The 27,691-nt window shown below is 42.5% G+C and overlaps 1 protein-coding gene across 1 annotated transcript; it reads right to left on the reverse strand.

The window, feature by feature from the left end:
* LOC127102634 (uncharacterized) lies at positions 1-27,525 on the reverse strand. Its single transcript, XM_051039980.1, has 4 exons — positions 26,869-27,525; positions 25,886-26,351; positions 25,515-25,520; positions 1-518 (listed from the first exon to the last, which is right to left on the reverse strand). Exons 1-4 carry the CDS (start codon positions 27,523-27,525, stop codon positions 1-3), a joined length of 1,647 nt encoding a protein of 548 aa, XP_050895937.1.
* Positions 27,526-27,691: the final 166 nt, after the last annotated feature.

Here is a 27,691-nt window from a genome sequence, read left to right on the forward strand (position 1 = left end):
TTAAATTTCATCATCTTCATGTCCAAAACGTTCCCAAATATATTCGACTAGATCTCCTTGAAGTTTACGACGAACTTGTTTTTCTTGAATACTTGTTCTTCTTTCTGGTCTTGTTGCAAGATTCGGATGAGGACCGCTAAATGTTTCAGTTGTTGAGTTATTGATATCCACATTATCATAAGAGTAATCAAAATTACCTTCATATGTATGTCGTTCGTCTTCCACAATCATGTTGTGCAATATGATGCAGGCATATATGGTATGCTTGAGAGTGTCCATGTGCCAAGCACGCGCTGGGCCACGTATAATTGCAAATCGAGATTGAAGCACTCCAAATGCTCGCTCCACATCTTTTCTAGCCGATTCTTGATGTTGAGCAAATAATTTTTTCTTTTCTCCCTGTGGCATTGAAATAGTCTTGACAAATGTAGCCCACTCGAGATATATACCATCTGCTAAATAATACCCCATATTATATGGTGTCCCATTGATTGTATATTGCACATTGGGAGCACGTCCTTCCAAAATATCGTTAAACATGTTTGTAACACCTCAAAATTTGCCCTCCTCTCTTGGGACTAGCATAACCTATTGCATATCATTTTTTAGGTCATTAGGCATTGCATATTGCATGTCATGTGGTTACATTGTGCAAGTCATCCTCATAAGTCTTGATCAGGAGATGAAGAGGTCATGATGCAAGTTAGGGTTTCATTGGACTGGATCACTAATCATCTGAGGATGCGGGGATCAAATTAGGGTTTTGATTCTCAAGGGGGATTGGTCTTCATCTTGGTTGCAATGATACATCATCATCATCATGGTCTTGATATCATCCAAGAGGTTCAAGAGATTGATCAGATACCTGGGGATTAGGGTTTTGACCACTGGTCAACCCTAATCAGTTGCATTGGACCAATCAAGGCATGGCAAGGAGAGGGGGGCTATAATGGATATGGGGATCATAATGTGATTTTATTGAGCTTATGGAGGCTAGGGTTTCATCCTTGAGCCATTTCAAAAGAGAATTGGGGCTCAACTTGATCAGTGCATTGCCAGATTCATCTATCAGTTGAAAAAGTCAATTGTGGTCAACTGTGCTTGATTTTATGGATTTGGAGGTGGGAGAGAGTTGGATACACTTCATTCATGTTGAAACAAGCTTCATTTGACATTTCAAACCTCAAGAATGAAGAAAATAAAGTCAGACAAAAAAATTGCCAAAAATAGAAAGTGACTTGTAATGGAAGTTTCCAAAAATGGAAAGTTTTTCACCACAAAATTACATGTCCAAAAAAGCTTCAAATGGAAATTTGTTCAACATGAAAGTTGTAGATCATGCTCTCACCTTTCCAAAAAGTCCAAGAACTTGAAATTCCCATGTGTGGTTAGCAAGATATGGTCCATTCATTTTCCAAAAATGCCTATAATCAAAGTGGCATAACTTTCACATGGAATGTCCAATTTGGGTGATCTTTTTGTGAGCAAACCCCATTTCACATGTACTTTCATGGTGTATGGTCAAAATTCATCAAAAATGGTCATGGCAAAAAGTCATTTTTCAAGTGGATTCAATTGCATTTTTGGTGTGAACATGTGATTTTGAGAAATACAAGGCCAATGCACATGAGACCACTTCCAACACACTCCAAATTCTAAATGAAACTTGCTCCAACTGTCATGGCACTGTTACATTGGTTAATTGGCAAGGTCATTTTTGGACTTTCACTTAAAGCTCATTAGTGCTAATCACTTCCAATTTTGATAATTGAGATTAAGAAATGGATTAAGGAGTGAGTATAAGTTACTAAGCATAACAGAATTTGCTAATTACATCACACTTCTCAAGATTGGTAACTGAATTTCCCTCCAATTCTCTCAATTCTCCAAAACCTACACACACTTTTTTCATCAATTTTGATCCAAATCTTCATCAATCTTGTTAATTCTTCTTGGATCCATGCTCCACAAGGCTTATTGAAGATCTGTTTCATCAAATCCGTGCCAAAAGAGGGAAGAATTCCAACTGTTGGAAGCTTGATCAACAATGGCAAATGGATGGATCTTGCACATGAAGCATCTCTGAGCTGGTGAACCTTTTCCATTCAACTTCCTCATCCATAAACTGCATCTGTTTCACCTTTGCACGCGTGGAAACATCCAGATTCATCACTGCTTCATCCATAAGGTATTTTTTCGAATGCCTTAATTGCATGAACTATCATATGGCTCTGGTAGGTCTTTGATTATAGGTTATCATGATGCTTATAGTTTGTGATTTGGTTGAGTATAGTGAGAGAAATCGTGATTGGAAGTTTGATGTTCATAACTTGTTTTGTTCGATTCGCTTTGTGTGTTGAGAATTAGGAGAAATCGTTTACATATTCTTAATCCTTGTTGAGAGACGAACACGTGGATATAGAGTTTGTAGCATTTGGTTGCAATTTGTTCTTGGCCAAAATCTGGAAAATCTGAAGTGTTCATAGTGAAGAACACGATGAATTGCTTGTTTGATCCTTGTTTTTCCTTTTCCATTTTGAATATGTGTTTACCGCCAGTGCCAACCAATGAAAACGCGCCATGGCATTTAATTGAAACGGCGCCGTTTTGGTCATGTTGTTTAATATTACAAGTTTGCCATTATCAGAATTAATTTGTTTTATTTCTTTATTTCTTTTGCAATTTTATTTCATTTTGATGCCACAACTTCAAAAATTCATAGATGACTCATTTTTTATCCAAATTAAGTGAGGTTTTTTTCATGATGCTCCTTATAATGTGAAGAATTTAATCATGATTTTTGTGATTTTTGTGCACGTGTAAAAAATTAAAATGCCTAGGGTTTGTTTGGTAGTGTCACATTTGTACATGCTTTGCTATATCTTTCATAAAATGATGATGCTTTCAAATAAATGAATGAAATTTTTTGTGCTTGTTCTGGACACTTTGATGGTGATTTTGATGTAGAGTTTGTAATTTTTGGATACTTGGTGAAGGAGATATGAATTTTTGAATAGAGGTGTGACAATTTGTGTCACACCAAGATTGATGAACTTCATGATTTTATTTGCCTGGCCTAGGGACATTTGATTGAGCCAAAATTTTGCATGATTGAGTATATGTATGTCAAGATCACATGTGAATTTCTCTGGATTTATTGGTTGCATTTCATAATTGATTGAGATTTTCTCTTCTGTTGGTTCATTTTGTGACATTGTGTGACACATGTTGGCATTTGGTTTTTGAAATCCTCATGGTGTATTGGATGAATGTGAAATTTGACATGTGGATTGTAGACACATTATAGGTCATTGTGGTTTTGATCCCATTCATTTATCATGCATTGTCACTGTTTTATGATTTATGGAAGTTGATGCTTGTGTTGATGCCTTGTGTTGGCTTGTTTAAATGTGTGTTGACTTTCTGATTTTCATTGACCTACTTCCCTTGATCCAATTGAGCTGAAATTTGGTGTGCATATCATATTAGGGATGAGGATTGATCATGAATTATTTGGGGATTTATTGAATTGTTTTGGTATGCATTTGATTGTGATCATTCTGTTTGGACTTTTGAGGTTGCAAATTGCCTAGTTTGACATGTTTTGCTCATGAAATGATAATGGTGAATGATATGAGCATGGGACCAATTGCATTTGTTTCTAAATTGTTTGATTGTGATTTTGGATAATTTTAACTTGCTGTTTAGGATTTTTCATCTCCTTTTGACCCTAGGCTTGGCCTAGTGGTCTTGTTTCTCATGTTTGGTTTGGATTTTCAGGTTAAGATGCAAATGCCTTAAGGAGATTGCTTCAAATTGAGTTTGAGTTGACTTGTGGATTGTTTATAACTAACCTTGACTTTGTGTTGTAGGGTTTGATGCTTGAGCTTGAGCTCATGGCTTGCACTTGTGTGCATTAATTTGTGATTGCTTGTACAGATTAACTGATTAACTTTTGCTGTTTACTGTTGATTTGTCTGAGTACTGATGGTATTGGATTGATTTCAGGTACCTTAGTTGCTCACAGTTCTTATTGAACTTGCTTGCTATTTCTTGGTTGTGTAAACCAATAGAGGTAGAATCTCTTGACTCCATGTAGTCTGGAAGACCTGGTCTGTTACTTGGCCAGGCACCTGTCTGAAGTCCTCCTTAAGAGGCAATGTTTGTGCTTGTTTATTTTTGTGCCAAGCAGGAAAAGACCTTGATTAAGGCAATTGGCAAAACACAAGAGATGTGCAATCCATCTCCTGCTCTTCTTGTTGAGTCATCCCTCTGCTCACACAACTGGTGTTGATGCATTGGGATATTAACCCAAGATCTTGTACAGTGTACAGTTGTGTCAGAGTCATGAGTGTAGAGGGGTTCCCACTTTCTGGACCCACACTCCTTTGTCTGAAGCTCTCCCTGGCCAGGGATAAGAGCTGTGAGGTCTCATCCTCACTTCACCTTTCATCAGCTTCACCTTAGCCCCTCAATGGCAAGGTTAAGAGCTAACATCACCCTTGTACAGATGACTTGCCTTGGCAGTCTAACCCATTGTTTGAGCCCACTTTGACTGGATATAGTGTGTGCTAACTGTGAATGTTTGCTTTGTTTTGTTTATGCTTGCATGCTTGCTTTGCCTGGATAGGATAGCTTGCTGTTGTGCAAGTAGGTAGAAAACTCAACCTAGGACCATTGTGGAATTCATGATAACTATTAGGCTCGAGTCAGCTCCCTTTTGGTTTGTCATTTCCCAGTCTCTGGTTAGGAGATAGTTTCTCCCCTGTTAAGGGGAACTACGTTGCCCTGATCCTCATACCAGATGAGGTACGTAGGCAGGAGGTTGTGCGAGATCTCTCCGGGCAAACCTTTTCTTTTTTGCGTGTGTTTGTTTGACAGTTGCTAGGCTCGAGTTCCCGACTCCTTAGTAACTTGTTGTCTGTTTGTTTGAGTGTGTGCTTGACAGTTATAGGCTCGAGTTCCCGACTCCCTATTAACTTGTTTGGTTGTTGTGTGCTTGGAAGCTGATATAAGTCCAGTGATTGGCATTCGGGTTCCAGTGTGGGTTTGTTTGGTTCGGGCGCTGATATAAGTCCAGTGATTGGCATTCGGGTCCCATGTTTGCCATTTTTGTGTGGAGTCTGACATAAGTCCAGCGATTGGCAGTCGGTTTCCTGTGTGCGTTTTGTTGTGTTTGGCGTGCGTGAACCGAACTACGGCTGCTCTGATTCTCATTCCAGATGAGATACGTAGGCATAGGATGCGATATCCTATCGAGCACTTTCCCCCTTTGTCCCGAACTACGTTGACTCTGATGTTTGTTTCTGACAAACTACGTAGGACCAGGATGCGATATCCTGCCGAGTTACCTTCTTCCGTCTTCCACCTGTGTCCGATAGTATGTGTGCGTGTGTGTATTCTTTGAGCGGTGTTTGTTTAGCAACCTTTTCTTTCTTTTAGAGCGTGGATCCCGTCGAGTACGACGGACGTGAGGGGTGTTAATACCTTCCCCTTGCGTAACCGACTCCCGTACCCTTTCTCTTTGGTCGCGAGACCATTTCCTTTCCAGGTTTACTTCGAGCGTTTCCTTTCCCTCTCTGGGATAAATAACGCACGGTGGCGGCTCTGTGTTGTTTTTGTTTCAGCCCGCCGGTTGTTTTTCGCGGATGCGACAGCTGGCGACTCTGCTGGGGACATAGATGTTGACCTGTGCTGGTCCATCTTCCCTAAGCGAGTCTCTCCTAGCGCTCTAGGATAGTTTAGGTTGCTTGTGCTGCTTTATTTATTGCATTTATTATTATTCTTTGGTATATATTTGCATAAATATTTGCATGCATCATACTATCATGTTGTCGTCCTCTGTGCAGGTGGTTCCTCTGTGTGGGGTGGGTGTTCTGAGTGGGGCTAAAACCCAGGCCCGGGTGTACACTTAGGATTAGTGTGGTCTCATGTTGCCTCCTTCATGTTAGGTCAACATGTGCCTGGCGACGTGATGTACCACAAGCCGGACGAGGTTCATTTGATAGTGCTCTCCTCTGTGGGGTACTCCACTTTGGTTGAGTTACTTCATCTGAACTGTTGACTCTGGTGACCGATCATTTCCCGGATCTTTGGTTTAGACGATCTTAAGAGAGCTACAATGGCACACCCGAAAGGGCAAACCCATTGAGTATCTTTGCCCGATTGTCGAGACTATTATCCGCCTTAGGATGACCTGTTTAGAAATAACCTGTGAGGGGAGGGTGATTCTTTCAGATGTGTGTTTGATGGTGACTGTTCCGTGGATCAGAGTCCTATTTATAAGTCGGATTTATGGTCAGTTATTTCTGAGACGCCGGAGCGCTGTCCATGGTGTTTATCAGTGGGGATCCGTTTATTTCAGGATTCCCCGGGCCGATTCTATCAGTGGGGATCCGTTTATTTCAGGATTCCCCGGGCCGATTCAGAGGGTTGTCTGCTCAGAGATTGTCAGATGATGATGATGGTGATGTATCTTCCGTTTATTTCGGAATCCCTTGAGGTGGATTTGTGGTTACATGTTCCTTCAGATGGTTGTGATCAGTTCAGAGATCAAGGTTTCAGTACAGATGATCAGATAACTTGGAGGATGGCAACACATTGCATTCATTCATCAGCATCATTCACATCTTGCATTTATTTCCATCTAACACATGTTTACCCATATGCAGGGACATTTTTTGATCGAGATCCTGGTTGAGAGACTTTCTGCTCAGATATGAGGACCGGTTTGAAGCATGACGTGGCCTACAGTTTCTTCGACCCAGAGATTGGTGTGCTGAAGGAGATGATAGCATTGATTACACCCGACCATGTGGGGATGTTCAGAGAGGCATACGGTAGTATCCTGAAGATGGTTTTCAGACTCACTGACAGTGACAGGAGTGCCATTCATACTCTTCTCCAGTTTTATGACCCGGGCCTGAGGTGTTTTGTCTTTCCTGATTATTTGTTGGGACCTCTGATGGAGGATTATGCTAGCATCCTGGGTATGCAGATCCGTGATCAGATTCCTTTCCATGTTACTAGGGTGGAGCCAGATGTCCTTGGGATTTCCCGTGCTCTTTATTTGAGTCCGGAGATGATCAAGGAGGGTCTGAAGGAAAAGGGGAAATTACCTGGATTTCATTTGAGTTTCTTGGAAGCTAATGCCAAGGAACATGCTGCAGTGGGTAATTGGAAGACGGTTTGTGCTTTGGTTGCTGTGAGCATTTATGGGGTTATTCTGTTTCCTAATCAGAAGAACTTTGTGGACCATAATGCTATCAGATTGTTCGTGCAGAGAAACCCTATTCCTACTCTGATCGGGGATGTTTACTACTCGGTTCATAACAGGAACGAGAAGCGGCGTGGGGGTTTGATCTGGTGCTGTGCTCAGTTGTTATTCAGGTGGTTTATGGGGTATTTGCCTTCCCGAGGTGCTTTTGCTCATCTTGATCCTACGGTCAAGTGGTCATTCAGGTTGATGGGTTTGCGGGCTGCTGACATCGCTTGGACTCATAATGGTATGGCTGGACGGGATTTCATATATAGCTGTGGGAGTCTACCTAATGTGCCTCTGGTAGGAGTTCAGGGTTGCATCAATTACAACCCGGTGCTTCTCAGGAGACAAATGGGGTTTGCTGTAGAGGGTCCTCCTCTCGGGCGAGAGATCCAGGAGTCCTTTTACTTCCCAATTGATGGCAACCAGGCCAAGCTGAGGCAAGTGTTGGATGAGTGGCGTGATATCCAGAGGAAGGGCAAGGTTCCTTATGGCAAGGTCAATAGTCAGTATTTTCCTTTATTCGATGATTGGTTGCGGAAGAGGATTGAGATCACATTTCTACCATTTCCAGGAGGTGATCCTGGGCTTCCTATGATTGAGGGTCCAAGTTCTTCTGTCAGTATGGAAGAATTCCTCGAGATGAAGAGAGCCAGAGATCAGTTGCTTGCAGAGAAAGCGGAATTGGAGAGGAGTGTTGCTCGAATTCAGACGTCCAACCAGGAGATCAGAGTGAAGATGGAAGACCAAGACAAGCGACACGCCTTGGAAGCCAAGCGCTTTGAGATGGATACTGCCTACTATGGGAAGATCAGCCAAGCCTTAGCATCGTCCACCAGGGAGCATGACATCACTAAGGAGAAGCTGTCCAGAGCTGCAAGGGTTATTGAAGAGCAGAAGATGAGGCAAATCCTCGTGAGAGATCAGAGGGACGACAGAGTCCGAGTTCTCATTGCTGAGTGGGAGGCCAAGCTGAAGGTTAAGGAGACAGAGAACCTGAGGATCATCGCCGAGAGAGATCATTACATGGCTGAGAGAGATCACTACTTCAGGCAAATGAAGATCCATCAGAAGGAGGTGGGGAGATTACAGCAGGAGAACACCGAGCTCAGGTTTGCCGCAGAATTCGCGAAGATGGAAGATGAGATAGGGCCATCTGTGGGACCCTCGTCAGGCTAGCTTTCATTTGTGTTGGATTACCGTCAGGCTTGTTGACGGAATTCATTTGCTTGTATTTCTTTCCCGATTCTGGAGGATTGTATCTGAATTGTATCTGATGTGATGTATGACTATGGCACTTATTGTGCATTTTGCTATGTGATGATGATTTTCGTTCAGTGATTGATCTTCAAGCTTTATTTGCTTTACCGTATGCACTCACACAAGCACACACATGGTTGGGGGTATCATGCTAAATCATATATCTCTGATTTGTATGGTGAAATCAAACGCTGAATATCAGAATGTTGTTGCCGGATTATTATTTGTCTCGATGATGCCAGGATCAAGAGACAAAGTGTTCCTCATGTGGATAAACACTGCATTCATGCATGATCATAATAACTTATGTTTTGTTTTGCAGGTATCTGTTGCTAACGTGCTTGATTGTTTCAGGAATCATTGCTCGTGCTCGCAGAGTCGTACCTTTGCACTCAACCCGACCTCACAGATACTTTACCAGGCGCAATACTCCCAGACTGATGGATCTTCCTAACGCAGATATCCTCAAGTTAAAAGACAAGATAAGCGAGCTGATCAACATTATGCAAGGCTTTGCAGTTGGTCAGAAGGCTTTAGCTGATAAGGTTGAGAAGCTCGAGCGGGCTTCAGCAGCGAACAGCGGTGTCAACCTGGATGGTGTCTCCAACCAGGGGATTGGGGGTTCTAGAGACGGTGGCAAGAGAGCAACCGTGGGTATGGTGAACAATGCCGGTGGTTTTGGTGCTGGTGGTGGGCCCGGTCAGGGGCAGAATTTGAAAGACAGTTTTTTCCCTCCGTTCTTCGGAGTTGATGATGACGACAGAGAGGAAGATAGAGAGGCAGACCAGTTCTCAATGCATAATGAGCCTTTTGGTCAATACAGTGCCCCGCCTCAGAGCAAAGAGATTCAGCTGCTGGCTGAGAAGATTAAAGTGCTTGAAAGCTATGCCACTCCTGGGGTGGTCAACATGTCAAACATGGGGTTAGTTGAGGGGATTGTGATCCCACAAAAGTTTAAGGCGCCCACATTTGATCGGTACAATGGGAGTTCTTGCCCTGAGACGCATCTGCAGGCTTTCGTTCGCAAGATCTCTGCGTATACCATGGATCAAAAGCTGTGGATGTACTTTTTCCAGGACATCCTGTCCGGAGGCTCACTGGAATGGTATACTAAGCTCAAGTCCTCAGATATAAAGAACTGGCAAGATCTTGGGGACGCGTTCTTTAAACAGTATCAGTTCAATGCTGATATGGCCCCGAGTCGTACCCAGCTGCAGGGTATGTCTCAGAAGAACAATGAGGGGTTTAAAGAATATGCCCAAAGGTGGAGGGAGTTGGCTGCCAGATTGCAACCTCCTTTGGTGGACCGAGAGATGTCTGATCTCTTTATGGGGACCCTGCAGGGGGCGTATGCCGAGAGAATGGTTGGTTGTCCGGTGACCAACTTTTCTGACATTGTTGTGGCAGGGGAGAGGATAGAGAGCTGGCTGAAGCTCGGGAAGATTCAGGGTACCGCTTCTTCTTCGTCGTCTGGGTCGAAGAAGCCCTTTGGCAACGGCCAGAGGAAGAAAGAGAGAGATACCAGTGTCGTGTACGCACAGAGGGGGTCCAGTAGGGACCGTTACTTCCAACACACTGCTGCGGTAACTATTCCTGCTGAGCATCAGCCTGCACCACAGCAACAGCAACAGCCTCAACAGCAGAGACAACCCTTTCAACAGAGGCCTCAGAGGGCTGGTTATCAGATGAAGGGAAGAGCTATGGACAGACAGTTTGATAGGCCTCCGGTGACCTATTCTTTTCTGTTTAAAAAGTTGCAGGACTTGGGGCTGGTACAGCTAAGGACTTTGGCACCTTTGAGACCTGATCAAAGGCCGGCCAATTATGATGAAAATGCCAAATGCGAATTCCACTCGGGTGCTCCCGGACATAACATTGAGAACTGCAAAGCTTTTAAGCACACAGTTCAAGACCTGGTGGATTCAAAGGCTATCAACTTCGCACCATCTCCCAATGTTAATGCTAATCCCATGCCCGCGCATGGTCAAAGGGGGGTGAATGCTATCTCTGAGGAGAGTAGGGTTGGGCTGTCTACTGTTGACCAGTTGAAGACTCTTTTGGCCGAGGTCAAGGGGCTGTTGTTGAAGAATGGGGTCTACCCGGGCTGCGGGATTGATTGTGCTGAGTGCACTGTTGCTCCTGAGGGATGCATGCTTTTGAGGAAGACTGTCCAGGGGCTGATGGACAATAGGGATATTGTGATTGAGAAGAAGGTTGATTCGGGGAAAGATGAGATCTCCACCATAACGATTTATTTCGACCCGGTGGATTTGTCTAATCTTGCTGAAGCGGCTCCAGTTACCATCACGGTACCTGGACCGATTCCATATGACAAAGATGATGTCGTGCCATGGCATTATGGTGGAGAGGTTTACTGTAACGGTGAAAAAGTGGAAGAGCAGACTGCAAGTGAAACCACCGTGTCAAAGGTGGATAATGCCGGTCCCAGCGGTTTCACTCGCAGTGGCAGATTGTTTGCTCTGGATGCCCTGAGGGGAGGAGAAGGAGAAAAAGAGAAAAAAGAAAAGGTCGAGGCTTTAGCCAGGGCAAAAGGGAAAGCAGTGGTTGGTGATAGTACTCCTGTAGTGACACCGGCGCCAGTTGGGTCGAAAGGCAAACTTGATGATGATGCATAAGAATTTTTGAGGATCATCAAGAAGTCTGAGTACAAGCTGGTTGACCATCTGCAGCAGACTCCGTCCAAAATCTCAATTCTATCTTTGCTGTTAAGCTCTGAGGGGCGTAGGGAGGCTTTATTGAAAATCTTGAAGAAAGCTTATGTTCCTCAAGAGATTACCATTAATCAGTTGGAGACGGTCGTGTCTAATGTGCATGCCAGCCATGGGCTGGGTTTTACAGACATGGACCTGACTGTGGATGGGAGAAATCACAACCGGGCGTTACACATAGCAATGGAATGCAAAGGGGCCGTGCTTTCGCATGTGCTGGTTGATACCGGTTCCTCTTTGAATGTGTTGCCGAAGAAGGCTTTGGCAAAGCTTAATTGCGACGGGCTGATTTTGACTCCGACAGATTTGATAGTGCGGGCATTTGACGGGTCAAAGCGGGCCGTGTTTGGAGAGGTTGAGCTGCCGGTAAAGATAGGCCCAGAGGTGTTCAAGTCGACATTCTATGTCATGGATATTCAGCCGGCATACAGCTTCCTGTTGGGTCGCCCATGGATTCATGCTGCTGGGGCAGTGACCTCGACTTTGCACCAGAAGTTGAAATATATCTGGGAAGGACAGGTTGTCACCGTTTGCGGAGAAGAAGACATCTTTGTCAGCCACCTTTCATCATTCAAATATGTGGAGATGGACGGTGAGATATGGGAGATGCCCAGTCAAGCTTTCGAAACCATCAAGGTGGAGAATGCTCTGTTTGCTAAGGAGGAGGAGAAACCGTCCATATCTTCGTACAAACAGGTCGCCGAGGTGGTGAAGAGTGGAGAGGCTCCTGGTTGGGGTAGAATGATGGATGTTTCTGCCAAGAAAGACCGCTTTGGAGTGGGGTACCAGCCGGGCCGAGGCTCGGGACAAGGCAGAGGACGCCGTACGTCGGTCACCTTCACTAGTGCCGGGATGCTGGATCCGGATCACATCTGTATGTTGGGTGACGATGCTGATAGCGACTGTGAGATGGACCGATGGATAAAGCCGTGCGCGCCAGGGATGGGAATCCAGAACTGGAAGGCTGAAAAGATCATCCGGGTCACTCTGCTGGAAGAGTAATATTTTTCCTGTTTTCAGTTTTATATGCATGAAAATCATACGTGTTGCCCGACACGTAATGGTTCATTGTAAGGGCCACCTCATGTTTAAATTTGCAAGATTTTGCATTATCAATAAAAGGATGTTTTTCAATTAAAAGCGGTGTTCCCTGTTTTTCATTTATTTTTGCAGTTTAAAAATAAAAACAAATAAAAATGGCAATGTTTTCATTTTTCTTTTTTGATTTGTCTCACACCGGTTCTAAAGAAATGCATGAATCAACATTCATGCAGATGCGATTCTTCCCCGGATTTCATTGATAACAATCCTGTTACACCCTTGTATGACTTCGACAATCCGATCTATCTTGCTGAAGAAGAAGACGAAGAAGATTGTGAACTGCCAGGGGAATTAGCCAGGTTGTTGAAACAAGAGGAGAAGGTGATTCAGCCGCATGAAGAGCCGATTGAGATTGTGAATCTGGGCACCGACGAGGTTAAGAAAGAGGTGAAAATAGGGGTTGCTTTGGAGGCGAGTGTCAAGAGCAGACTGGTAGTATTGTTGAAAGAGTATGTCGACATCTTTGCCTGGTCTTATCAAGATATGCCAGGGTTGGATACCGACATCGTTGTGCACAAGCTACCGTTGAGAGCAGATTGTCCTCCAGTGAAGCAGAAGTTGCGCAGAACCCGACCTGACATGGCAATGAAAATCAAAGAAGAAGTGCAGAAGCAGTGGGATGTTGGTTTCCTTGCTGTCACCAATTACCCGCCATGGGTCGCGAACATAGTGCCAGTCCTGAAGAAGGATGGGAAGGTGAGAATGTGTGTGGACTACCGAGATCTGAATAGAGCTAGTCCGAAGGATGATTTTCCATTACCTCACATTGATGTGTTGGTAGATAATACAGCTCAATTCTCGGTGTTTTCTTTCATGGATGGCTTTTCTGGCTATAATCAAATCAAAATGTCGCCAGATGATATGGAGAAAACAACGTTCATTACACCGTTGTTAGGGACCAATTGGTACTACTTTTTATATCATTTTATTGGTCCCTTTTACCAAGTTTTGATGTAATTACACACTTTTATTCTCACTATTTTGTATAAATGCAATTAGGTTTAGTTTATTTTGTTTTGAATAGTTATTTCACATATTTGTTAGTTTTGTAGAATTTTTGGATGAGAAAGCTTTGGATTGCAGCATCATAATATGGAAGATTTTGGATGAAGCTTGCAAAGCAAGGAAACTGAGGCAGCTTCAGTTCGCCCCGCGAACAAAGTTCGCCCCGCGAACTGCATGACAGCACCAGTTCGCCCCGCGAACAAAGTTCGCCCCGCGAACCCTGCGAATCCAGCAAACTGATTTTTGGGTCAAAAGTGCTGTTTTGAAGGCCAGTTGTTTTTGCCAATTTGATGTCTGCCTGGGAATTGCTTTTCTGCTTTAGATGACAATGTCCAATTAGGGAAATGTCAAGTGTTAGAGACAAAATACATTAACCTAGGGCATTGAAACATTATTCATTATCATTTTACATTGTTCTTGAGAGTTTTTGGGTAAGAGGGAAGAACAGAGTTTTTCTGTAAAAACCTTCTACTGTGTAACAATGGTGATGAGGAGCTAAACTCCCTTTTGTCAAGATTGGAGGTAGTAGCTATTCTCATCTGTTTATGTATTCACTTTGATTTATATATTTGATAAAGATTGTTGATGTATTGAATACTGTTTTTGCTTTACTTTGAAAACCAGATTTGAGTAGTTGTCGAGAGAGATTACTCGAGTTTAGACATAAAACAGATTTTCAAGTAGTGAATAAGTTGTAGAGATAGATTTATTCATTACTCTTCTTTGATATTGAACATTAAAGATTGCTATATTGATAGTTAGGTGGAGAGATCGTCTAAGGATCAATATAGTGATTATCACGATATCATTTAGACATAAATGACTTTGAGAGGATATTTGAACATCATCAATAATCTTGAATCTATTTATTTATCATAGGGAATCATAAACATTTGAAATAGTGAACTCCAATCTTGCCAAGCTTTTATATTTGACTAAAACCATTCTACTATTTTTGTTAACATTCACTCACAAAATATTTCTCCAAACAAAACAACCCTGTTACTTTCTAAACTTATAACATTTGAATTATAGAACGGCAGTAATATTACCCAATCTCTGTGGATACGATATAAAATATTTGCCGAAGATATACTTTTCAACAACCGTGGGGCACTTTTTGTTACAAGGTGATGCCATTCGGTCTCAAGAACGCCGGTGCTACTTATCAGAGAGCCATGGTGACTTTGTTTCATGATATGATTCATCATGAGATTGAATGCTATGTTGATGACATGATAGCAAAGTCCCAGACAGAGGAGGGGCATTTGGTAGATCTGGCCAAGTTGTTCGACCGGTTGAGACAGTTCAGACTGAGGTTGAATCCGAACAAGTGCACTTTCGGAGTGCGGTCCGGTAAATTGCTGGGGTTCATTGTAAGTGAGAAAGGAATCGAGGTTGATCCTGCAAAGGTAAAAGCAATAAGAGAAATGCCTGAACCGAGGACGGAGAAAGAGGTTCGTGGTTTCTTAGGTAGATTGAACTATATTTCACGGTTCATATCTCATCTAACAGCCACATGTGAACCGATATTCAAATTGTTAAGAAAGGATCAAACGGTCAGGTGGAATGATGATTGCCAAGCGGCATTTGAAAGAATAAAAGAATATTTGCAGGAGCCTCCGATTCGGATGCCTCCTGTGGAGGGAAGACCGTTAATTATGTACCTGACGGTCCTCGAAGGGTCTATGGGGTGTGTAATGGGGCAGCATGACGAGTCTGGTCGAAAAGAGCATGCCATATACTACCTTAGCAAAAGTTTACCGACTGTGAAACAAGATATTCACTGCTCGAGAAAACTTGCTGTGCTTTGGCCTGGGCTGCTCGCCGACTAAGACAGTATATGCTGGTTCATACCACTTTATTGATTTCCAAGATGGATCCAATCAAGTACATTTTTGAGAAGCCAGCATTGACCGGACGGGTTGCGAGGTGGCAAATGATTTTGACAGAATATGATATTCAGTATACATCTCAGAAAGCAATTAAGGGGAGTGTATTGTCTGATTACCTCGCCCAGCAACCTATTGATGATTATCAACCGATGAAGTTTGAATTCCCTGATGAGGACATCATGTTTCTCAAATTGAAAGATTGCGAGGAACCAATCTCGGAGGAGGGGCCTGACCCTGAATCCGAATGGATTCTGATGTTTGATGGGGCCGTTAACGTGAATGGAAGCGGTGTTGGTGCTGTTTTGGTTACGCCGAAAGGATCCCACATTCCTTTTGCTGCCCGGCTAACATTTGAGTGCACCAACAACGTGGCTGAATATGAAGCTTGCATATTGGGGATTGAAGAGGCGATTGATTTGAGGAACAAGAACCTTGTTATATATGGAGATTCAGCTCTGGTTGTAAATCAGGTTAACGGGAAATGGTATACGCATCAATCTCATTTGGTTCCGTATCGAGATTATACGAGGAGATTGTTGACGTTTTTCACCAAGGTGAAGATGTATCATGTGCCCAGAGAGGAGAATCCTTTGGCGGATGCTTTGGCTACTCTGGCTGCCTTGATAAAGGTGCAGAGGTGGAATCAGTTTCCCAGTGTGGAGATTGGACGTCTGGATAGGTCGGCTTATGTGTTTGCTGTTGATACAGCACCTGATGATGAGAAGCCGTGGTATTTCGATATCAAGCGCTATCTAGAGACGCAAGAGTATCCTGAGGAAGCATCTAAGAAAGACCGAAAGACTCTGCGGAGGTTAGCCATGGTGTTCTACCTGAATAAGGATGGGGTTTTGTATAAGCGGAATTTTGATTGGGTCTTGCTCAGGTGTGTTGATGATAGAGAAGCAAGCCAATTGATGAAAGAGGTTCATGAGGGATCATTCGGTACCCATGCCAGTGGGAATGCAATGGTGAAGAAGCTGCTAAAAGCAGGTTATTACTGGATAACAATGGAGGCCCAATGTTTTAATTTCGTGCGGAAGTGTCATAAATGCCAGATTTATGCTGACAAGGTGCACGTGCCTCCAAATCCTTTGAGCTTAATGTCGTCTCCATGGCCGTTTGCTATGTGGGGCATTGATATGATTGGAAAGATTGAGCCTACGGCTTCGAATGGGCATCGGTTCATATTAGTGGCTATTGATTACTTCACCAAGTGGGTAGAAGCAGCCTCTTATACGAATGTGACAAAGCAGGTCGTTGCCCGGTTTCTCAAGAGAGACATTATTTGCCGATATGGGGTTCCCGAGAGAATCATTACTGATAATGGTTCTAATTTGAACAATAAGATGATGGCAGAGTTGTGTCGGGAATTCAAGATCGAGCATCACAATTCTTCTCCCTATCGTCCGAAGATGAATGGGACGGTTGAGGCACCTAACAAGAATATAAAGAAGATTGTGCAGAAAATGATGGTGACCTATAAAGATTGGCATGAGATGTTGCTGTTTGCATTGCATGGGTATCGAACGTCGGTGCGCACGTCTACTGGGGCAACTCATTTCTCATTGGTATATGGAATGGAAGCGGTGTTACCGGTTGAGGTTCAGATTCCCTCTTTGAGAGTTCTGATGGACGTAAAGTTGCAAGAGGCTGAATGGGTAAAGACCCGGTATGAAGAGTTGAGCCTAATTGAGGAAAAGAGGTTGGCAGCCATCTGTCATGGGCAGTTGTACCAGCAAAGGATGAAGCGTGCTTTTGACAAGAAGGTACGACCTCGGGTGTATCATGAAGGTGATATGGTGCTGAAAAGGATCCTTCCTCCTCAAAACGATCGAAGGGGCAAATGGACACCGAATTATGAAGGTCCATTCGTGGTCAGGAAGGTTTTCTCTGGCGGAGCCTTGTTGTTAACGACCATGGATGGCGAGGATTTTCCATCCCTTGTGAATGCGGACGCAGTTAAAAAATACTTCGTATAAAGAGACCCGCTGGACGAAAAGAATAAAATAGTCCAGGCAAAAATGGGCATCCCGGCGAACCAAAAACAGAAAAAGGTTCGGGCAAAATTTAGGGATACAAATGAGAAAAAATGTACACCCGGCAAGTCGAAAACCTGAAAAGGCGACTTAGGCAAAAAAGGGTATCCCGGTGGACTGAAAACCCGAAAGGGCGGTCCAGGCAAAAGAGGGATTGAAACGAACAACTGCGTCTAGCATGATCGTTTGCGCTTTGGTCAAAGCATCATGGAGAATACCCGGTAGGGATCAATCAGAAGCGTCTTGTTCAGAAGGCAGAAAGCATGGAGAGTCTGAGGACATATGGGGTGTAATCGAGTTGGAACTCGATGAGATCACGGGTTTCACGTTGCCATTAGGATAGATTTTTCCTTTTGTGAGCAATTACCTCTTTTCAGGAATTGCTTCCTTTGTATTGCTCAATTTGAGCCACATTTTTTTTCAATCAATAAAATGCATATTCAGTCAAATAATTTTGTTTTTATTTTTCATTACCGCTTTGATTGCAAGAACATCCGATTATTTTGATAAAGAATCTTTGCATTTTAAGACTTACAGGTCCCTTCCAATGCATGTTTATAAGATTGAAAACTTGAAATCTTATTTGGAAGGTTGAGTGACCCAAGTGTTGGAATCTTGACACGCCTGGGGCACGGTTTTATCTGACGATCTGTTTTCCAGGAACTGTTAGATATTTTTCACTCACTTGCAGGTTGTGGTGTGGAAGCTTTGACAAAACAAATCCCCATGGGAGTCCAATCAGGGACGAATGAAAGAGGAACGACGAAGAGACGTTGAGACGTACGACGATCCTTGAATAATAATCAAGAAGACTCTTCAAAGTCGGAAGATTGGAAAGTCTGTAGAAATTCCCCGCAAAGTCCGATCAGGGACAAGCGAGTTGGAGAACGGTGAAGAGACGACGTGAGACGTCCGACGATCCTTGGAATTAATCAAGAAGACTCTTCAAAGTCGGAAGATTGAAAAGTATGTATAAATCCCAGGAGTACGCTCTCTGTCGAGCGCGGAGCGATTGGGAATACAAGATGATGGAGCAGAAAAGGTCCAGACGAGTCTGGGAGTTCTCAAAAGTGGAAAGCTGATACGAGATTGGGAGGTGGATACCATGGTTCGACGAGTCGAAGGGTGTTCTGTACCAACTTTTCTCATTTCCCCAGCTAAGTCCCCAAGCAGAATCAGAGGACTAACTCCCCAGCAGATCCAAGGTCTATGGATCCCCTAGCCGAGTCAGGATGGTTATCCCCGGCAGGTTTAAAACGGTGTTTCCTCAGCAGCCAGGCCTGAAGGTTGCTATTCCCCGAGTGGAGCGGGTTTCAATGAAATATATCTCCAGCAGTGTTCATCCTACCAGTGGATTGGACGAGTTTCCGTAGCAGACTGATATCTGCATCCCCAGCTGAGTTGATTCTACCTGTGGATTGCATGGGTCGTTCCCAGCGGAGTAGCATTCGTTTCCCCTAGCAGGGTCAGGATGGTTATCCCCAGCAGGTGTCAGATCGATGCTTCCCCAGTCGCCAGTCCTGGAGGTTGCTGTTTCCCAGCGGAGCTATCTGTGAGCAGTTCCCCGGTGAAGTCGCCAGGTATCTGTGAGGGTTCTCCAAGCAGAGTCGGGATGCTTATCCCCAGCAAGTCAAAAAACTGTTGTATCCCCACAGAGTGTTGGTGATTCTTATCCCCAGCAATTCCTCGAGTGGATTGGGTGCAAAGGAGGCTTTCCCCAGCAAGGGTTACCTTGTCCCAGCAGCAGTGCTATTCCCCAGTAGGGTGGAGATTGGAGCAATGTCGAGTTCCTCAGCAGAGTGTCTCGAATTCCCCAGAAGAGTCCCTTGAGGGGGATACTTTTTATACATTTATCATATAGAATAAGCATAGCATGTTGCATAATAAATCGCGTAGCATTTCCATAATTATGGAGCATTACGCAGAAAAATCAATCATGTATCATATTACAAGCATCAGCTAGTCTCAAGCCGTGGTTACCGTTTGAGAGGTGCTTTTACCAGAAAGTGAAGGTGTTACTCCGAGGAGTTTAGCCTCATGATTTGATCAAAGGTATTTCCCCAGTAGTGCGATATTGGAGGAGTCTTTTCCATCGGACAGAGATGGAAATGTTACACGATCAGCGCTACTCAAGCCGTGGTTACCGCTTGGGATTTGGTTTCACCAAATGGTGAAGATGTTACTCTGAGGAGTTTAGCATCAGGACGTCAGATCATCAATGTTCCCCAGTAGTGCGATACTGGAGGAAATTTTTCCATCGGACGGAGATGGAAATAAAATCAAAGAACGTTACGCGATCAGCGCGATTCCGGGGTTCAAATGGAGAAGAGGAAATGTTGGAGACATTTTCTGGAGACGGGGTTCAAACAGAGAAAAGGAAATGTGGAGACATTTTCTGGAGATCGGGGTTCAAATAGAGATTGGAGTTGAAGAATGTATCCGGGATGAGGTCCTTGGGATTATCTTCTGTTCATGTGTCACCTTAGACTTTGGCGGATGCCAATGGAGGTCGTTATAGGTGTCTTCTGAGGAAGAAATGCACATGTTACCTTCCTTTTGTGAAGGTATACCCTCTGATATGTCGCCCTCAGAGTGATGTTTGGTGTTATTTCCGACGTTGCCAGCGGAATTATCACAAGAAATTGGAGAACGGGGTTCAAATGGAGAAAGGGAAATGTTGAGGCATTTTCTGGAGATCGGGGTTCAAATGGAGAAAGGGAGATGTTGCGACATTTTCTGGAGAATGGGGTTCACAATGGCGATCGCAAGTTATCGTCAGGCGACTGGGGTTCAAGCTGGAGAATGGGGTTCATTATTTGGCAAACGAGATGACGGGGTTCAAATGCAGTGGTCGGGGATCATTTGCGCAGAAGAAAATTTCGGGGTTCAAGAAAATGAAAAAGAGCGCAGAAGAAAATTTTGGGGTTCAAGAAAATGAAAAAGAGCAAAGAAGAAGAATTTCGGGGTTCAAGAAAAGCATAAAAAGAAAGAGAATAATAATCCCCAGCGGATGTGGTGTTCAGGCCATGGTTACCCCTGCGTTACCATTTATTTTGGTATCCAGGTCGACGTTCTTTTTCGGTGATCAGGCCGACTTTCTCCGTACCAGACGGATTTTTGTTTCGAGTTTGTTTCTTCGCCGATTCTAACAGGCGTTGTTAATTATTTCTCATCAGAGTGCAAATTGTTCGTCTGTTCTTGGTATTCAATCACTCTTCATCCTGGTCATCTGAAAGCCGGGGCTATTCATATCGACAGGTTCACAGTGGATTGAATAGGGGCAGCTGTAACACCTCAAAATTTGCCCTCCTCTCTTGGGACTAGCATAACCTATTGCATATCATTTTTTAGGTCATTAGGCATTGCATATTGCATGTCATATGGTTACATTGTGCAAGTCATCCTCATAAGTCTTGATCAGGAGATGAAGAGGTCATGATGCAAGCTAGGGTTTCATTGGACTGGATCACTAATCATCTGAGGATGTGGGGATCAAATTAGGGTTTTGATTATCAAGGGGGATTGTTCTTCATCTTGGTTGCAATGATACATCATCATCATCATGGTCTTGATATCATCCAAGAGGTTCAAGAGATTGATCAGATACCTGGGGATTAGGGTTTTGACCACTGGTCAACCCTAATCAGTTGCATTGGGCCAATCAGAGCATGGAAAGGAGAGGGGGGCTATAATGGATATGGGGATCATCATGTGATTTTATTGAGCTTATGGAGGCTAGGGTTTCATCCTTGAGCCATTTCATCAGAGAATTGGGGCTCAACTTGATCAGTGCATTGCCAGATTCATCTATCAGTTGAAAAAGTCAATTGTGGTCAACTGTGCTTGATTTTATGGATTTGGAGGTGGGAGAGAGTTGGATACACTTCATTCATGTTGAAACAAGTTTCATTTGACATTTCAAACCTCAAGAATGAAGAAAATAAAGTCAGACAAAAAAATTGCCAAAAATAGAAAGTGACTTGTAATGGAAGTTTCCAAAAATGGAAAGTTTTTCACCACAAAATTACATGTCCAAAAAAGCTTCAAATGGAACTTTGTTCAACATGAAAGTTGTAGATCTTGCTCTCACCTTTCCAAAAAGTCCAAGAACTTGAAATTCCCATGTGTGGTTAGCAAGATATGGTCCATTCATTTTCCAAAAATGCCTATAATCAAAGTGGCATAATTTCACATGGAATGTCCAATTTGGGTGATCTTTTTGTGAGCAAACCCCATTTCACATGTACTTTCATGGTGTATGGTCAAAATTCATCGAAAATGGCCATGGCAAAAAGTCATTTTTCAAGTGGATTCAATTGCATTTTTGGTGTGAACATGTGATTTTGAGAAATACAAGGCCAATGCACATGAGACCACTTCCAACACACTCCAAATTCTAAATGAAACTTGCTCCAACTGTCATGGCACTGTTACATTGGTTAATTGGCAAGGTCATTTTTGGACTTTCACTTAAAGCTCATTAGTGCTAATCACTTCCAATTTTGATAATTGAGATTAAGAAATGGATTAAGGAGTGAGTATAAGTTACTAAGCATAACAGAATTTGCTAATTACATCACACTTCTCAAGATTGGTAACTGAATTTCCCTCCAATTCTCTCAATTCTCCAAAACCTACACACACTTTTTTCATCAATTTTGATCCAAATCTTCATCAATCTTGTTAATTCTTCTTGGATCCATGCTCCACAAGGCTTATTGAAGATCTGTTTCATCAAATCCGTGCCAAAAGAGGGAAGAATTCCAACTGTTGGAAGCTTGATCAACAATGGCAAATGGATGGATCTTGCACGTGAAGCATCTCTGAGCTGGTGAACCTTTTCCATTCAACTTCCTCATCCATAAACTGCATCTGTGTCACCTTTGCACGCGTGGAAACATCCAGATTCATCACTGCTTCATCCATAAGGTATTTTTCGAATGCCTTAATTGCATGAACTATCATATGGCTCTGGTAGGTCTTTGATTATAGGTTATCATGGTGCTTATAGTTTGTGATTTGGTTGAGTATAGTGAGAGAAATCGTGATTGGAAGTTTGATGTTCATAACTTGTTTTGTTCGATTCGCTTTGTGTGTTGAGAATTAGGAGAAATCGTTTACATATTCTTAATCCTTGTTGAGAGGCGAACACGTGGATATAGAGTTTGTAGCATTTGGTTGCAATTTGTTCTTGGCCAAAATCTGGAAAATCTGAAGTGTTCATAGTGAAGAACATGATGAATTGCTTGTTTGATCCTTGTTTTTCCTTTTCCATTTTGAATATGTGTTTACCGCCAGTGCCAACCAATGAAAACGCGCCATGGCATTTAATTGAAACGGCGCCGTTTTGGTCATGTTGTTTAATATTACAAGTTTGCCATTATCAGAATTAATTTGTTTTATTTCTTTATTTCTTTTGCAATTTTATTTCATTGTGATGCCACAACTTCAAAAATTCATAGATGACTCATTTTTTATCCAAATTAAGTGAGGTTTTTTTCATGATGCTCCTTATAATGTGTAGAATTTAATCATGATTTTTGTGATTTTTGTGCACGTGTAAAAAATTAAAATGCCTAGGCTTTGTTTGGTAGTGTCACATTTGTACATGCTTTTCCATATCTTTCATAAAATGATGATGCTTTCAAATAAATGAATGAAATTTTTTGTGCTTGTTCTGGACACTTTGATGGTGATTTTGATGTAGAGTTTGTAATTTTTGGATACTTGGTCAAGGAGATATGAATTTTTGAATAGAGGTGTGACAATTTGTGTCACACCAAGCTTGATGAACTTCATGATTTTATTTGCCTGGCCTAGGGACATTGGATTGAGCCAAAATTTTGCATGATTGAGCATATGTATGTCAAGATCTCATGTGAATTTCTCTGGATTTATTGGTTTCGTTTCCTAATTGATTGAGATTTTCTCTTCTGTTTGTTCATTTTGTGACATTGTGTGACACATGTTGGCATTTGGTTTGTGAAATCCTCATGGTGTATTGGATGAATGTGAAATTTGACATGTGGATTGTAGACACATTATAGGTCATTGTGGTTTTGATCCCATTCATTTATCATGCATTGTCACTGTTTTATGATTTATGGAAGTTGACGCTTGTGTTGATGCCTTGTGTTGGCTTGTTTAAATGTGTGTTGACTTTCTGATTTTCATTGACCTACTTCCCTTGATCCAATTGAGCTGAAATTTGGTGTGCATATCATATTAGGGATGAGGATTGATCATGAATTATTTGGGGATTTATTGAATTGTTTTGGTATGCATTTGATTGTGATCATTCTGTTTGGACTTTTGAGGTTGCAAATTGCCTAGTTTGACATGTTTTGCTCATGAAATGATAATGGTGAATGATATGAGCATGGGACCAATTGAATTTGTTTCTAAATTGTTTGATTGTGATTTTGGATAATTTTCACTTGCTGTTTAGGATTTTTCATCTCCTTTGGACCCTAGGCTTGGCCTAGTGGTCTTGTTTCTCATGTTTGGTTTGGATTTTCAGGTTAAGATGCAAATGCCTTAAGGAGATTGCTTCAAATTGAGTTTGAGTTGACTTGTGGATTGTTTATAACTAACCTTGACTTTGTGTTGTAGGGTTTGATGCTTGAGCTTGAGCTCATGGCTTGCACTTGTGTGCATTAATTTGTGATTGCTTGTACAGATTAACTGATTAACTTTTGCTGTTTACTGTTGATTTGTCTGAGTACTGATGGTATTGGATTGATTTCAGGTACCTTAGTTGCTCACAGTTCTTATTGAACTTGCTTGCTGTTTCTTGGTTGTGTAAACCAATAGAGGTAGAATCTCTTGACTCCATGTAGTCTGGAAGACCTGGTCTGTTACTTGGCCAGGCACCTGTCTGAAGTCCTCCTTAAGAGGCAATGTTTGTGCTTGTTTATTTTTATGCCAAGCAGGAAAAGACCTTGATTAAGGCAATTGGCAGAACACAAGAGATGTGCAATCCATCTCCTGCTCTTCTTGTTGAGTCATCCCTCTGCTCACACAACTGGTGTTGATGCATTGGGATATTAACCCAAGATCTTGTACAGTGTACAGTTGTGTCAGAGTCATGAGTGTAGAGGGGTTCCCACTTTCTGGACCCACACTCCTTTGTCTGAAGCTCTCCCTGGCCAGGGATAAGAGCTGTGAGGTCTCATCCTCACTTCACCTTTCATCAGCTTCACCTTAGCCCCTCAATGGCAAGGTTAAGAGCTAACATCACCCTTGTACAGATGACTTGCCTTGGCAGTCTAACCCATTGTTTGAGCCCACTTTGACTGGATATAGTGTGTGCTAACTGTGAATGTTTGCTTTGTTTTGTTTATGCTTGCATGCTTGCTTTGCCTGGATAGGATAGCTTGCTGTTGTGCAAGTAGGTAGAAAACTCAACCTAGGACCATTGTGGAATTCATGATAACTATTAGGCTCGAGTCAGCTCCCTTTTGGTTTGTCATTTCCCAGTCTCTGGTTAGGAGATAGTTTCTCCCCTGTTAAGGGGAACTACGTTGCCCTGATCCTCATACCAGATGAGGTACGTAGGCAGGAGGTCGTGCGAGATCTCTCCGGGCAAACCTTTTCTTTTTTGCGTGTGTTTGTTTGACAGTTGCTAGGCTCGAGTTCCCGACTCCTTAGTAACTTGTTGTCTGTTTGTTTGAGTGTGTGCTTGACAGTTATAGGCTCGAGTTCCCGACTCCCTATTAACTTGTTTGGTTGTTGTGTGCTTGGAAGCTGATATAAGTCCAGTGATTGGCATTCGGGTTCCAGTGTGGGTTTGTTTGGTTCGGGCGCTGATATAAGTCCAGTGATTGGCATTCGGGTCCCATGTTTGCCATTTTTGTGTGGAGTCTGACATAAGTCCAGCGATTGGCAGTCGGTTTCCTGTGTGCGTTTTGTTGTGTTTGGCGTGCGTGAACCGAACTACGGCTGCTCTAATTCTCATTCCAGATGAGATACGTAGGCATAGGATGCGATATCCTATCGAGCACTTTCCCCCTTTGTCCCGAACTACGTTGACTCTGATGTTTGTTTCTGACAAACTACGTAGGACCAGGATGCGATATCCTGCCGAGTTACCTTCTTCCGTCTTCCACCTGTGTCCGATAGTATGTGTGCGTGTGTGTATTCTTTGAGCGGTGTTTGTTTAGCAACCTTTTCTTTCTTTTAGAGCGTGGATCCCGTCGAGTACGACGGACGTGAGGGGTGCTAATACCTTCCCCTTGCGTAACCGACTCTCGTACCCTTTCTCTTTGGTTGCGAGACCATTTCCTTTCCAGGTTTACTTCGAGCGTTTCCTTTCCCTCTCTGGGATAAATAACGCACGGTGGCGGCTCTGTGTTGTTTTTGTTTCAGCCCGCCGGTTGTTTTTCGCGGATGCGACAATGTTGGATTGGTTTAGCACATTAATGTCATTGTTTGAACCTGCAATACCAAAAAAAGCATGCCAAATCCATAAGTCTTGTGATGCCACTGCTTCAAGCATGATTGTGGGCTTACCATGATCACCTCGACAAAATTGTCCTTTCCATGCAACAGGATAATTTTTCCATACCCAATGCATACAATCGATGGAACCCAACATACCTGGAAAGCCACGTGACTCCCCCATTTGTAAAAGATGTCCAACATCAGTGTTGTTAGGCTTTCTCAAATACTCAGCGCCAAATACAACATTGGCACCCTTAACAAATCTTTCTAAGCACTCAATTGAAGTGCTTTCACCGATTCGAACATATTCGTCTACAAGGTCAGCAGGAGACCCATACGCCAGCATACGAATAGCAGATGTACATTTCTGCAATGGTGAAAGACCCATTTTACCAGTTGCATCGACCCTCATTTGGAAATATTCATCATGATTTCCAAGGGCATCTACAATTCGAAGAAATACATGCCTATGCATTCTGAGCCTTCTTCGGAATTGAACATCTGTGTATACTGGGTTTTCCGAGAAGTAGTCATTGAATAATCGATTGTGCCCTTCTTCACGACCTCGATCTACCGTTGTTCTTCTCTTTGGCCTAGAGGAACTTCCAGATCGACGTTCATTCTAAAGTTGTTCTTCATCACTGTCGTCCATAAATTCTTCTTCAACCAACTCCCAAAATTCTTGATCGTAATTATCTGAATTGTCTGAATCCATTTAGTGAGTAAAGAATGAGAGAAAAATGAGAAGAATAAGATGAGAATGAGAGAACAATGACATAAGTGGTAGTATATATAATGGTTTGAATAACGGCTAGTTTGAATAACGGCTAGTTTAAATTAAAGTGGTAGTTTGAATAACGGCTAGTTTAAATTAAAGTGGTACTAATGACCATTTTACATAGGTGTTGATAAATTAAAGTGGTACTAATGACCATTTTACACAGGTGTTGATAAATTAAAGTGGTACTAATGACCATTTTACATAGGTGTTGATAAATTAAAGTGGTACTAATGACCATTTTACATAAGTGATACTAACTACATTCCATATTTTTTTTCATCTTATTACAATATTTTTCATGAATATCTCGTTGACTAGCGTTCATAGTAGAAGTGTCTTTCATCATCATTTGCACTACCCTTAATTCTAGCTCGTCCTCCTTAGCTTGCGCAAGTCTGTCCATTGTTATTGCTCTTTTATTCTTTGCATCTTGTGTTGCATTTGGAATTTCTGATGCCTTACCCTTCCTTTTTGCTGCTTTTTGTCCCATTGGACGCTCCATTGGTGATGATGAGTTAAACTCATAACTTGAAGTTGTATCTGGGTTCTCCGATGATGCCCCACTAGCATAAGTCTTTGTTATTTTTGCAAAACTTCCAATCGATTCTTCGACGATGCGCCATTTAGCTTCATCTTTTAACAATCTCCATGCATACTCAAGATTGAATGTTGTACCTTGATCCTGAGCAAAAATAGCATGTGCATCTGCCATGACATCGGTCTCGGATGTCCCACTTTTCTTTCCTTTAAGAGCAATTTTGTAACACCCAACAAATTTTTGAACCATGCCATTTATTCTATGCCATCGACATTTTAATTGTCCCCATAACTTTTCCCGCAATTGCCCACGATATTGGTTATAACTAGCAACAATTCTTAACCAAAAACTCTCAGCCTTTTGATCAACTCCCACAATTGGATCCTTTGAAACATTGAGCCATGATTGGATAAGTAGTATATCCTCTTCCCTTGTAAATTGCTCTCGAGATCTTTTCTTAACGACAAGTACCAACATGAGTAGAAAATGGTGAGACTTGAGTAGAAAATGGTGGAACTTGAGTAGAGAATTCCATACTATTAGAATTCATTTGAGATATAGGATACATATTTGGATTGTTTGGTGACGGAAGAAATATGACGGGGTTTGTTGGCACCGGTGGAATTTGAGAATTTTGAGGATT

This window comes from Lathyrus oleraceus, chromosome 7, assembly GCF_024323335.1.
Source record: "Lathyrus oleraceus cultivar Zhongwan6 chromosome 7, CAAS_Psat_ZW6_1.0, whole genome shotgun sequence".
Lineage (NCBI taxonomy): Eukaryota > Viridiplantae > Streptophyta > Magnoliopsida > Fabales > Fabaceae > Lathyrus > Lathyrus oleraceus.

What these genes read in the sequence shown, in the direction of transcription:
- LOC127102634 (XM_051039980.1), bottom strand. Translation starts at nt 27,525, where the DNA reads ATGTTGGTACTTGTCGTTAAGAAAAGATCTCGAGAGCAATTTACAAGG. An exon ending in AGGACGAGCTAGAATTAAGG is followed by an intron (nt 26,352 to 26,868) that starts GTAGTGCAAATG and finishes GAACAACTTTAG; the next exon opens with AATGAACGTCGATCTGGAAG.